Genomic DNA, 13,716 nt, shown 5'->3' with positions numbered 1-13,716 from the left:
CTCCTGCTCCCCTCTTTGCAACGCCTGGCGCCGCCCATGTAACACGCTCAGGCAGAACTAATCCTCAGTGACCGCTTTATAAATGCAACTAGCTTTATTCCAGAAAATCTGGGCCCGAGGAAGCAGACGCACAATTTTAAGACGGCAAGAGTAGATAAGAATCTGAAAAGCAGACTAAATCCTGAAGAAAGCTGACCACGAGTACAGCATTGTACAGAAAAATGTTTATTGAGAGTGTTGCTGTGCTGGAATTGTTCCCATTTCATCAGCAAACCTGCAGCAAATGAAACACGCCATTACGGTCTTCCTCCCATGAAGTCAGGTCTGTATTTCAGCACTGATTTCTCAGCTGGTTGCTCAGTTCCTGAAGTTCAGCAATCAAGTTGTCCATAGTTGTCACTTCATCAGCTATCTCACTGGAAACCTCACTACTTGTTACATCTACAAAAAGCTGCTGCATAACAAAAACAAACACATTATTTTAAACAATACTTACAGTTCCTATGTTTCAATGTAGAGACAGAATTCAAGAACCTCATCACCACTACCATAGCTTTTGTATCAGCATCTTTCATGTTATTTTTGGCATCATGATAGTATCTCTCTCCTTAAAAAAACCATTTTGTGGTCAGTAAACAGATGCACTTATGAATGGCCATCTGCCTGTGCCACGTACCTGATATTCTTCTGCCAAAAAAGGCTGAACAATCCCATGGAAGCTGGGTTTCTACTCTAACCAGACTACCTGCTCCCACTTCCACTCCTGTCAAAAGCTAAGGACTTTACCATGAAACTCAGACTAGAACAGCAACTCACTGACTGTCACTGCAGTTTGCAAACCCACCTGCTAATTAAGTAGTAGTTCTGAGTTTTAATGGCTATGGATTACCAGTGTCGTATTATATCACGTCATTTTCTCTAAAACCTCAAAGAAACATGTTTTAACTTTTGATGTCAAGATGTGTGTGGGTGGAGAAATGCATCTGTGTGTAATTAACTCATATACAAGAAAACTAAACACTACAGAGAGATAAAAATAGTTTGTACTTAAAGACAACAAAACCACAAAAGAGCTAACTCATGAGCAATCGTTATCTTAACACATTAACAGGGAAACTAAGGGAGAGGAAGGGTAAATAACTTGTCTAAAGTCTTGAGATGCACAAGGTCTGACCGAAGCTTTGCTACCAAATTGTTACTTTGGTCATGCTGCACCAGAACACATTGCTTTTGGAAGGCCAAAGTTTGTCTTTCGACTCAGGTAATAGCAAGGCTGTGCCAGGTACCACTCCACATAAATGGGGGGGGATCCAGACATATGTTTCCCCTTTATTATCTAAACAGAGAGCAATTCATACTTCATCTGACCACAAACGAAAAGCCTATGTTTAGAGATGAAAACTAACCCAGAAGAAAAAAATTGCTCTGGAGTACATCTGTCTTCATTATATCATCAAAACATAATGGCACAATACAGATACGTATATAAACAAAAATGTACCTAAAAGGCCTTAAAAAAGGTCTTCTGTGTGTTTCACCACAGGGTGGTCACTGAGCAAAGGAACATCTTTCACAAAAATAGGAACATGTTCCTTCAACAAGTACGAAGTCCTTTCTGACTCTAAGCCCAACAAACTCTCACTGCGAATGTGACAGAAAAGTTTGGTTCTTCCTGGCTAAGACAGCTAAATAAATCAAGATGATATAATTACTTGCTCATTATTATTTTTTTTTTCCACACAGTTAAAGAGATCTTTTCAACTAGATGCTGACTGGGCAAGTTTCATGCACCATCATTCTTTGGGCATTTCATTTCACTTGGACATTTCATGCATTTATGACGCAGCTTCAGGACCTTTTTCCTGTTCAGACAGCCCACCTGACAGATCTGAATGACGCATGGGGTTAAGGAGCAGAAGAGAGCTCACTATGCTACTTGCCAGAGTACATAACTGCCCAGAAGGCTCTAAGCATAACATAATGCCCATTAACAATACATTTTCTACATGCAGTCCTAGGCAGTGTCTGGCTGCATTCATGACCCAAGAATTGGGAGCCACAGACAGAGATCCCAGTAAAGCCTGAGGAGCAACATTGTTTCATTTGTACAAAAACTACTGATTTATTCTTATTGCATGTCCTGATCAGGAAGTTTTGGAATTTTATCTTTTGAAAGTTACTTTCACTGTTCCCTTATTCCTTCTGAAATCTTAACTACTGAGTCTGCTTTTAGCAGCTTTTTTTAAGTGCTTTTCCTTTTGTTAAAAGAAAAAAGAAAAAATCCCCCACTAATATGAACTCATTAGGCAGCACAGGAGTCAAGTTTGAACAGTCATAAATAGTCCTAAACTGTTTGTGCATAGAATCTTACAGGACATGACTGATGCTTTTAAACCAAAGGCACACATTCTGGAAATTCGATACGATTCAAAATTAAAAATAAGATAGCGTATTGGAATGTATGAAAAAAATAATTAGGTCACTCCAATAGCTTTATCTCTAACATGTCACTTTTCTCAGAAATGCCATAAAACTTAGAGATACCATTATCTGCCAAAAATAAGTTCATTTAACTAATGCCTTCTGGATTTAAGAAGGCATTTTGCTAGACTTGCTTATTCTTAGTATTTCAGTGACTGCACTATCTAGCATAATTTAAACCACCTGTACTTGTGTTTATAATATTTATGCCAAGTAGTCTTACCTTCTCTACTGTCTTACTCAGTCTACAGACATTTTTAAAACCATTTCGTGAATCACAACAGAACACACAAGTTGTGATTTTTTCCCAGCATTCCTAAGAGTTATGTATGTCAGTATCTAACAAGTACAGTTAGTTGTAATCCAGCTTGTGTCTGCTTAAACAACTTTCCTAGGCCTTTATCCTAAAAATTATAGGACTTAAAGAGAGTGAGCCAAGTTTAGCACACTGATGATGGATCAACACTTTGTAACACAAGCACACATGTCATAAAACTTATGCTCTGTAATTCACATTTACTAAACCTCACACACAGCACAGGAAGAATACTTCTTAAAGACATTAAGTGTATTTTGAACAAAAATGTATTCCAGATCAGTTCTCAGTTAAACAATGGCTGTGTCTCATGTTGTAAGGTGGAGGATAAAATTAGGATAATACTGTTGCAGGAACAGCCTTGGGCTGTTTGGGTGCCTTGCTTTGCATGGATATGCAAACTAGAAATCTGAAAACCAAACATATAATTCCATGAAAATTTCCAAAGAATTGATATCTGAATTGGTAGGCTATCTGTGAAAACCTTACCAAAAAGGAGCTCCCTGTTTTAATAAATAACTCCATTTATAAAACAATTTAAAGTGATGCAAAGTAGTCCTAACAGACTTTGTCCTTTCTGCAGGTTTACATCCATTCCTTTTCAGACTACCCCTGCTCCCCTCGTGATTACTCACACAAGGAAAAGATCTCTGAAATGACTGATTTCTTCTAAACATTTGAGTCTGTTTGCCTTACACTAAGTAAAATTCTCACTTAGTCTAAGAGCTAGCATTGAAATCTTAGGGTAGTAGTTTTAATTCAGTCAAAGCCTTGGAAGAAGAAGGAAAATAAGTCTCCTTAAAACTGGAATCCTTAATGGTGTAGAGATGAACATCTCCCTGATGATGCAACAGGACAGGTTAATATTATTTGATCTATAAATGACTTAAACCAAAAAAAATAGGTTCTGGCAACAGAATAAAGATATTTCTCTCAAACATTCCTACCTTTGCTTTGGATGACAAGCCGCGTAAGTTGAGCCGAGCTGAAGAAAGTATCTGCAAAGCTTCCTGATGATTAGACTTGTTTTTGCTGCACTTTATAGACACTAGAATCCAAACACAGAAGAAAAGGAGACCAAAACAGAAAAGCATTACCTCTGTCACGATAATCTTTTAAACAACATTTAAATAGAACTCTGGATACCTTCCATACATAACTTTTAAATGTAATATTCCAAAAAGAAATTCATGAAAAGAATCCTAGGTAATTTTAAGAAGACCACTCTAAAAACCAAGCTAAAAATATCCTTCTTCCAGAGTCATTACTCGTCCTGAGTCTAAGTTCTGTTGACCTCCTACCCATTTTTTTTTTTTTTTAACTAAAAAATTCCTGGACCATTAAATGCCTTGGTGAACACGGAATCAATCATACGCTTACCATTCACAATGTTTGCTGACTTACAGAACACAAGTTCTGCCCCACTGTAAGTATATTCTCATATCCACTGTCAGGGCTGTGCTTTATGCTAGTGGACTCCCAGTAGTGGGAATAAATATAATGGATAAGACATAAGATTATTATTATTTTTTTTACTAAGCTTATTAAATACTCTCCACACTTTTTATGAATAATATAAGTTATTTTCAGGCAGAACATACCATGTGCAATCTCTATGGCTCCTTTCACCACTTCCTTAAAAGATGAAACATCTTTCTCCCAATTGCTTGATTGAATTTCACATTTATGTGCCTTAGTGAGATATTGCAGTGACTGCAAGGAGGAAAATATAATCAGTATGTGTGTAAACAAACTAGAAGCCTAGTTTGGCTTTAAGTAGCTATGAAATTAACGCTCTGTCAAAAAAATGAATGGATCTTTGCTATGCTAGCTTTTCTGGGAGTTGGAGCAGCTTCCTTCTCTGCAAGTGTAGGCACCAGCTGCAACGCAGATGTTCTTTACCAGTATTGCAACTCAAGTATGACAGGCATAAAAAGTAACATGTGTCTAAAGGCAATTTTTATTTTTGAAAATTCTGTCTAGACTGATGGATGTGACCCATGTTTGCCAGGTCATCATAATTAAATGCACATGAAAAAGGAAAAATGCTTGTACTCACACTTTGAACAGTAATTTTGTACCTAACAAATGTATAACTGAATACATCAAAGCTTTCTCGCTATACAAATCTATTTTAGCCAATAATGCATTTCACAGACAGAGCTATTAGTTGTCATACTGCACTGATTCTCAGTGTGGAGCAGGAAAAATAGACAAGATAAATGTAAACAATATGGAAGGAGGGTTCTGCTAAGAAAAAAATCATAACAAGAAGCAGGAAAGAGCATGGAAGGTAAGGAAAGCATTTGTTTTACTCTGGTATAAGGACGTTAAGGAAAAAAAAATCTGTTAACTCACATCTCTACTGTAACTTCTTAAGAAAACAGAAGAACGGAAAGAAAACAATGAAAATCCTAGACTGAAAGAAAGAATAAAAAAAAAATCTAGTGAGGCAGTAGTGGAATTAGTACTCCACTAGCCAGAAGAGGAAATAAACAGTACATGAAATAAATTAACTATTATATTAGATTTTTAAGGAGGTTATAAATACAAGCTAGGACACAGAACTAGCCCAAAGGGATAAATATACAGGATGTGCATATAAATCTAAAAAGTTATGTCATAAAATCCATAAACTTATTTCATAAAAGTGCAGCTAACTAAACCAAAGCACAAAACTCCATAGGAGAAAGAAATTTAAGATGCAGAAACTAACTATTCCTTTCTATTTTTTTTTCTTTCTACAGAACCAGAAATATTAAACATAAATATATGTGAAAAATTACATGACTTGGTTCAATGACAGCTCTTCAATTATCTTTTCAAAGAGTGCAAGTATTATAGAAGGGAAGAAAAGAAAAAGCTTTCGGTGCAGTACATGTACATAAGCACCACAAAGACCTCTGATTCATGAAGAAAGACTGATTAAATCTGGAGGTCATCCCTCCAGAAGCACCTTCTTCTCCCTCATACTGGAGTGCCAATCACTATCGCGCGGGTGACTGAACTGCTCATGCTGCTGAACCACTGTAAATCACAGTTAGGTGTATTAAGTCCAACCAGACCAAATAATTTTTTTTCATAATAACTTAGGTTATAACTGGCAGTAGCTCTGGGCAGCCAGGGTAAGAGCTTCCAAGAGAAGGAATGACAGTTTTTACAGCAGTCTGATTTTAATCTGCATGCGTCTGAGTCAGAGCAGCAAATTAGAGGGTTTTGCTGACAGATGTCAGGTGGAGGAGGAAAGATTTCAAAGCCTTGTAGGTTGTTTGTTTGCACTTCAGGAACCTGGATCTATCCTGGAAGGAAACAGTTATGAGCTGGGGAAAGTTTAAGGAACAGAAAGGTTTCAAAGACTGTTGCCAGGGTACGGATCAGTAGGAAACTTGTAGGTTGGAAAGATTCCTAAGTGGGAAAGCGGTGGACTGGGTTCAACATAGGAAAGAATGAAGTACTCAACGAGGTGGCGAGCCGGATACATGAGGCTGTAAGAGTTAGTATATGCTAGGCTAAAGGGCGGAGGGGGGAAGGCAGCTATAGGTGCTTCTTTCTCCAGGGTTTCAACAGATTCACACTAACTGGTAGCCCCTTATTTGACTTTGATTCAATTTACGAGGAACTGTGGTGAACTGTAGCCATAGAGGCCCCAGTAATTCATGGCATCAGATAGGACCAAAGAGCAGAAAGGCGAAGAAAATCCCCTTTACAACTGCCAGGCATACAAGGTTGTTCTTTCAAATGAAGTGCTAGAAACAACACTGGCTAAATATAATCAAATCTGCACTAAATAAGGTATTACATTATGTAACAAAAGTCAAACCCTGCATTTGTAAGGATGGACATATGGTAGATCTTTCCCCATCTCTTTGTTCCACCACGCCACAAAATAGTAAATATTACCCTTTCAGAATTTGCCTTTCGCACAGTAAATGTGGGTTGAAAACTGCAGCCATACAGCTCAAATTTTTCTACAGATAATTATATATATGTCTGCCACAAGATAAAGCTTGTGGCAGTGAAGCCACAATTCTATGCACTGAAAACTAATTTTGATAGAGTAAATTCATTTATGCTGTGGCTGTAGACAATTTTGCTCTTTCATGATCTATCACTGTGGTAGCAACAGGATACTAAGATACACACACAAGCATCTCGTAAGTCATTTATAAACATCGTTCTATTTTGCAGAGCAGGCTAGACCATAACAGTGTTCCATAACCAGTCTGATTAGGAAACGCAGTTGAAATCCTGTCTACTCTGCAAATTGAAACCACGTTTTTAACTGGGTTAGTGAAAAACACTGTGATGTAACCAGATTCTGAAATGATTACATTTATAGTATAGACAGGGCCTCTGCTACTTTGCATGTCTGAGTAAGAATTTGAGGATATATTACAGGATATTGCAATGTCTGTATTTCTGAATTCTAAATAGGTCAAATCCTTTTCATTGTTCAGCTGTAAAGAAAAATAGGAAAGAAAGGAAGGATGAACCGGAGGCATAATGGAGGCTGGCAAGGGCTAAATGAGGCATTTCACAGAGCATGAAGAGGAGGACAATGAGGAAGGGCCAAATAGCTACAAGTTTAACCCCACAGGCATACAGTTTGTAGGCCCAACCATCTTCATAATATGCCTGATAGCAAGTGACAAGCAGTCCTCCTGAGTGACATTTCTGCCCTGATCAAAGGCATACCTCCCATTAGGAAATGCATACCAAATGCTGACCTTGTGTATTTTCAGCTTCAGCGAAGATCTGATAACCCATAAGTATTTTTGGAGCGTGCAAGGCTATCTGAATTTTGGAAATTTAACACCAAACGCAAAGCAAGCTCCAGCATACAACTAAACTCTCTCAGCATAGAGTGTTTATTTTAGAAATGCAATCATTTCAATTACCTGAGAAGTGATAGGAACCAGAGAGGGAAGTTAACGTAGCTAAAACAGAGACAGGTAAACAGGAACTAACACTTAAAACAGATTAAGAATTAAATGACAATGGTAATTCCATTTTAACCTAAATAAGGACAAGGCACGCTTACTCTGGGAAGTCTAACTCAGATATTGACTATCATAATATGCAATTCCTCTCAGTGGTTCCAAAGAAGAATTTAGGTAGCTTATGATGCCACTGGAGTGTGCCATTACGATCCAGGAAGCCACTTGTTTTCCAAGAAGTACTACATGTTTTCACCAGAATAAAAAATTGCTATTAAATAAACAACAAACCCTCCCATAGCCATTAGATTGTTTCCAAGAAAACTTTCTGAATAGGAATCCAAGGCAATGATCATTGCTGCTGTGGAAGCAGAAGTCAAGCATATACAAACACTAAAGCAAAACATGTCTGGAAGAGAAGCATGCATGTCTTACTACAGTACTTACTTCATTAGACAACAGAAGGCTTCTACCATAAGCTTGTATCCATAAAAACTTAAACTTCACAACATATTTACCTTTTCAACATCTTCACCACTATCATTCTGTCCATTTCCATAGAGTTGGGCATAAAGTCTCCAGATCTCCCCATCATTTGTCACTCGTGCAGTCACTCTGCCCAAGAGCTCTTGCAACTTCCCCTTCAATCCGCTCGCCACTTCTCCAGCCCGATCGGCCATTCCATCCACTACTGCCCTGACCAGAATAGCCAGCACCTTGCAAAAGCAGCAGGAAAGAGTTTTTATTTCAACTCGAAATCAACATCAGTAAGTAAAATGAGCATCTTGATATCTGTAATATTTGCCCTCTATGAATGGTTCAGTAAAATACAAATGTAGTACCATATGACTAATACAGAGTTTACAGAGAAATACATTATTGCGGAAATAATTCAACTCATTTAAACCTCATCCAAAGGATTCTATGGTTGGTGAAGATACAAGCTGGCAGGCTAGTGTGAAACAGACTGCAGAAAGATAATAGGAAATTGTGGCAATTGTGTCGCAATGATATTTTCACCTTATAATCTGCTCATAAAAAAAAAGTCAGTATACAGCTGGAACTTGATTACATTTAGGCAATGGAAGACACCGTTGTTTGCAGGACCTCTATTTCATTAACTGCAGAAATTGAAAGATGTGTAGTGCACGAGATGGGAAACTGGGAGGCAACTAAATACTACTCTGAAAAAATTCTGTGTTTAATGCAGTCGTGATGAATGACTAGTCAAGTCACTTAAATCAAACTTTTCACAAGTACTCATTCAATGGACTTATTTTCTGAGCCACTGGCTTGAGAATGCGGGATCTGACCCGCAGAAATGCTGAGCATTTGAAGCTGCTGGTGAACTCAACAGGAGTTGTGCTTTGCACATATGAAATGCTACATAATGCCAAGTGCCCCAGAAAAAAAACAAAACAAGACAACCCCCAAAACCAACACCACCGCAAATCTTCATGTCTTCAAGACTTCAAACTGGACACTCAGATTTGGAAGACAGTTTCATTGTTCCTTATCAGTAAAATAAGAAGTAGCAAATGTAGATGGATTAAGACATGGGAACATATGACAAATTAGAATAAAATCTGTATTGGCTGTGGCTTATTAAGTGAGAACTGCCTGCCCTGTGTAGTGCATGAGAAAGGGAGACTGATGATAAAACAAAATGGTATCCTTGTACAGCAAGCATTCAAGATAGGCAAATAAAAGATGCATAAGCAGCCTTCATGCTGGTACTTCATAACTTGTGAGACTGTGGTTTGGCAACCTTAACATTCAACTTCAACATTTTTGTCCATGTGATATTAATATTTTCAATGAAATCACATTAATAGCAGTATTAATACCAAGACAGTAATAAAAAATGACTTCAAAGATGATTTGTGAATACCCCCAAACCATCACTATTCTAATAAAAGTAGGACACAGGTGCATCCTCACAAGCCAAGATACAGCTTGGTGGCAGAAAATAATGCAAAAGTTATCACAGTACCACAGCATAGTACACTTAAAATAAAAACATATAAAGTTTAGTTTTTGTGATACATCATGCTCCTGATACAACTTTTCTTCTACAAAATAACTAGCTGCGAGGTGACCTGACCAACTAATAGCTAATAACAACTAAATCAGAATGGCTGATGATGTTATGAAGTCAATCTATGTAACTAACAGAAGAATAAAAACAAAAAAATTACTTGCTCCTAGTTTCTTTTCAGAATTCATATGAAACCATAGTAGCAGAAACATTCAAATCCTAGCTAAGCCCCCCTCCCCCCAAACTTAGAGTATATCTTTTATAAAAGAATTTGACAAAGCAGGCTGTTTTTTTCCTTTCCTTTCTATTAAAAGGCTCAGCTTTTCACTCAAGATGATGGAAAACGTGATCAACTATTACTAGTCCACAAATTTGGAAATTTGTACCGCATATTTTGTAAATTAAGGGATTAAAATGCAGCATTAGGAAATAAAAAAGTTATTCTATAATTATTTGCTACAAAAACACCAGCAAGTATTGGTATTTCCATTACTATGGCATCATTCTAAACATTATAAAATAGGTGAATGAAGACACATTAAAATACGTTATATTCTGAAAAGGAACTAAAAGTGGTCTTGGGGATTCCACATATGTATGTGTGACTTCTCAATCAGTTTCTCTCAATTTCTCAGTTCTCAATTACATCTCAAAGTCCTAAGAGTTAGTTCAGGTGAATATCACCTGTAGCTCTTAGGAGTTTTATAGCTGATATTTTATCTGCACATGAAAAGTTTCCTCAGTCAGTAGAATTTAGCTACTGAAAAATAACCTTTATTCCCATAAAGTTCAGGCTTTGCCTACACTTTCATCATAATCTAGCTCCTTTTTTTCCTAATTTATCATCTAAAGCATTAGCATTAGAGCAGTTAAAATAAAACCAGTGTGAAAGCCTAGATTAAATGGTCCGTTAAACACTAATGAAACATTAACGCTACTTGGCTGTGCCCAATTGTTAAATAACGCCATTTAGAATTGCACGTGAATTGTACTAATCATCAAAAGGTACGAACAGTCTAACTGAGCTTTCCATGATTGCAGCATTGCTTTAAGTGTAAAGCTTTGATTCCTTTCTTTGAGAGATGTTAAATTGCCATATATACTAAACCAATACATGAAATCAATGCTCTGTTGCCCAGTATCCCATGCAAACTATAGTTTTTTTCTTCATGCCTCTTCTAATGAACTGTGCCCCATATGACCACTGTGAAGGGAATCTGTGTGTTTAACACGTTACGCCATCTGCATTCTTCCTCCTCCTCTGCTTTTGAGAATAACATGTGTTTACTAAAATCTAAACAAAACCCACCAAGCTGCAAAACCTTGGACAGAAACAAACTGAACCACTTTTAAATGTCATGATTGCTCTCAGTTAATCTCATTCCACAGTTGCTGTTCTCCAAACAGCTCATTTAATTCAAAAATGCACTTGGCCAAAACGTTTTTAACAGCTCCACTAAAGCTAATCAAACTTAAGAGCGCTCATGTAAGAAAAGAATCCTCAGATACCAGGTCTGAAATGTCAAATGTGCAATCTATGAGATCTCCCTATACCCTTCCCAAATTAAAGTTTATTATGAAGACAACTGGCAGTAGTGAGGTACTTACAAGAAAGAGGCCTCCTGAAGGTCCTACTCTCTTATCCTCAAAATCACTCTGGAGCACCTTGCAACCTTTTATTACAAACAGCGTGGCAATATGAACCACTGAAATGAGGATAATACACGATGGAAAGGGTAACAGAAAGCCTTTATGTTAGGTTTTAGAGAATACAGAATTGCAGAGAGGAAACATTTGTCCATGCTTTTGAATGCATATTCATTGACAGTACAGGATAAAGATCTGGCTTCTGAAAGCAATGTAGCAAAACACCTTTTCCACCCACAAAATAACCTTTGTTAGTCTCAGAGCAGTAACATTAGAGGTAAAAAAGATTGCTTGCCTCCAAAAGCATGCATGTGGTGCAAAGCTGTGTGATTAGCAGTTGCAGAAATCTCTTAGATATATTTATAGCCTCAGACTAATAATTCACCCTTTATTGCATAACATCTGTATTAAAGGTTTTCAAGGTATATATCTCAGTAAGTTTATGACAATAAAAAGGAATATGGAAATTGGAAAAAATTTAAGAACTTGTAATGAAGGAAGTTGAGAAAGCATCCTTATAATATTTAAAGGGACCTATAGGAAATTGGGATTTTTGAAAGTACTTCCTTGGTTGTAATTTTTATTCTATCACAGCTTATTTACAAAGTTAGCCAATTACTTTCCAAAATGTTTTCATTTTGTTCCAACCACCTAAGAGTCAGGACAGACAGGAAAAAGAGCCAATGTCTTTCTTCTGTCTATAATAACGTTACAATCTGAGTAACAACATCAAGATTGTCTCTAAATACTGCTCTCACGTTAACATACTGAAGTTTTGATGTTGAACGTGTAAACATTCTTATAATAATACTCTGAGGACTTAGCACCTGCGCAGGAAAAAAAGCTTTCTTATACGAAAAGGTAAGATGGTGAACTTTTAAAAACATAGCCATTTAATAACAACACTAAAGTGAAGGAGCATATAATTGCATGGATCACTTAATGAAATTTAAATCTAGTCACGTGATTTAAATGCACAGCTATTTATTTTATATATGAAAATAACAGAAATATTTCCCATTTCAAATTCTGTCTGCAGAATCTGTATATACATATATTCAGCCTCATGATATCTTGATCTCAGAACTTTTGCCACAAGGATGACATCATCAAATAACTAGAATAGCTCTGAAGCAAAGTTTCCCAAAACTGCATTCTGTACTCTAAAGTCTGGAACAAAAAAAGACAGCAATGACCTAACAGAAATCACAGATGAAGATATGAATACCTTAATGATGATCTAAAAACATGACTGGATAGTACATTGAAATAAAAATCTCATGTAATTACATAAACCAGGGACATTGCAAACCACAATCAATTGCACACTGTTATTTGATGCATTTGGTCTCCCAAGGGGAATCTTGTAATAATTATTATGCTAGAAGTGATTGGTATGTGAAGGTCCTAGGCTAATTTTCTGTTTTCACAAAGAACTGGAACCAACGATTCAGCCAGTTTCTTCCAGTGCTATGCATATTCATTCTTCTGGATTTTTAAATTCCTGCAGTCTCTCTTGCCACTGTGTCATCAAGCTTGGTAGTACATAAACTAAAACCTATGATGACTACAGCTACTAAATATAACCTGAAGGAAGATCATACACTGTTGCATGGACAGAGAGATGTATGTTTCTGCTTACCCATGATCATAGTTAGTTAAATTATAATTGCACAAGAGAGTCACAGAGTATCTCCATTTAAAACAGGTCAACTGGCAAATAGGAAAAGCTCAGAAATTAATAGTAAGCTTTGTAAAGAACCTCAGCAGCAGCTTTTAGTTTTATATGCCTTTTGTCTTCCTAGGGGAGTATTCTTCTCTTCTTTGTAAGACTATTGATTAAAGTCTTTTTGAAATTCTTTAATCAGGCTCTGAGGTTGGCTCTTAGCCAGCTAGAAAAATTGTTCTATTGAGCAAATGGTATTAGAAGTTACGATGAAACCCAGGAAGCACTTTACATAACAGAAAACGAAGTTAAAGTTGAGATACAATTAAAAAATTTAAAATACATAACATATCCATACTTCTGTGTAAAATTGATAATGTACTCTTAAAAGCTATATAGGAACAAGACAGAAAGAGAATTATTCAACAAAAATAGAAATTTAGCTGAAATAATATCCCCAAATTTTTTAATCAACTACCTTACGCAAAATTTGACAAAGCACACTTTAAAATCAGTATATATTATCTCAAAATATGTAAAATGACACATAAATGGAGTAAATTCTATTCAGCTACCAATCTGATTAAAGTAATACTATGAGTAACAGTGGACTATCTCTAAAAATATTGTT

General features: G+C 36.6%; 1 protein-coding gene across 3 annotated transcripts in view; it reads right to left on the bottom strand.

The window, feature by feature from the left end:
- Positions 1 to 209: 209 nt before the first annotated feature.
- TTC27 (tetratricopeptide repeat domain 27) overlaps positions 210 to 13,716 on the bottom strand; it is a 140,075-nt gene continuing 126,568 nt past the window's right edge. For 2 of the 3 annotated variants that reach the window (XM_064509468.1, XM_026122989.2), the window contains 4 exons: positions 8,253 to 8,450; positions 4,399 to 4,510; positions 3,745 to 3,845; positions 210 to 454 (listed from right to left, as the gene is read on the bottom strand). In XM_064509468.1, coding sequence (XP_064365538.1) covers positions 332 to 454; positions 3,745 to 3,845; positions 4,399 to 4,510; positions 8,253 to 8,450 — 534 coding nt within the window. In that variant the 3' untranslated portion in view covers positions 210 to 331. The remainder of the gene's footprint in view (positions 455 to 3,744; positions 3,846 to 4,398; positions 4,511 to 8,252; positions 8,451 to 13,716) is intronic. The other variant, XM_026122990.2, reaches the window with a different exon arrangement.

This window comes from Dromaius novaehollandiae, chromosome 3 (assembly GCF_036370855.1).
Source record: "Dromaius novaehollandiae isolate bDroNov1 chromosome 3, bDroNov1.hap1, whole genome shotgun sequence".
NCBI lineage: Eukaryota > Metazoa > Chordata > Aves > Casuariiformes > Dromaiidae > Dromaius > Dromaius novaehollandiae.
Note: the sequence above shows the minus strand (reverse complement) of the source record. Positions and strands in the feature narration are given on the sequence as shown.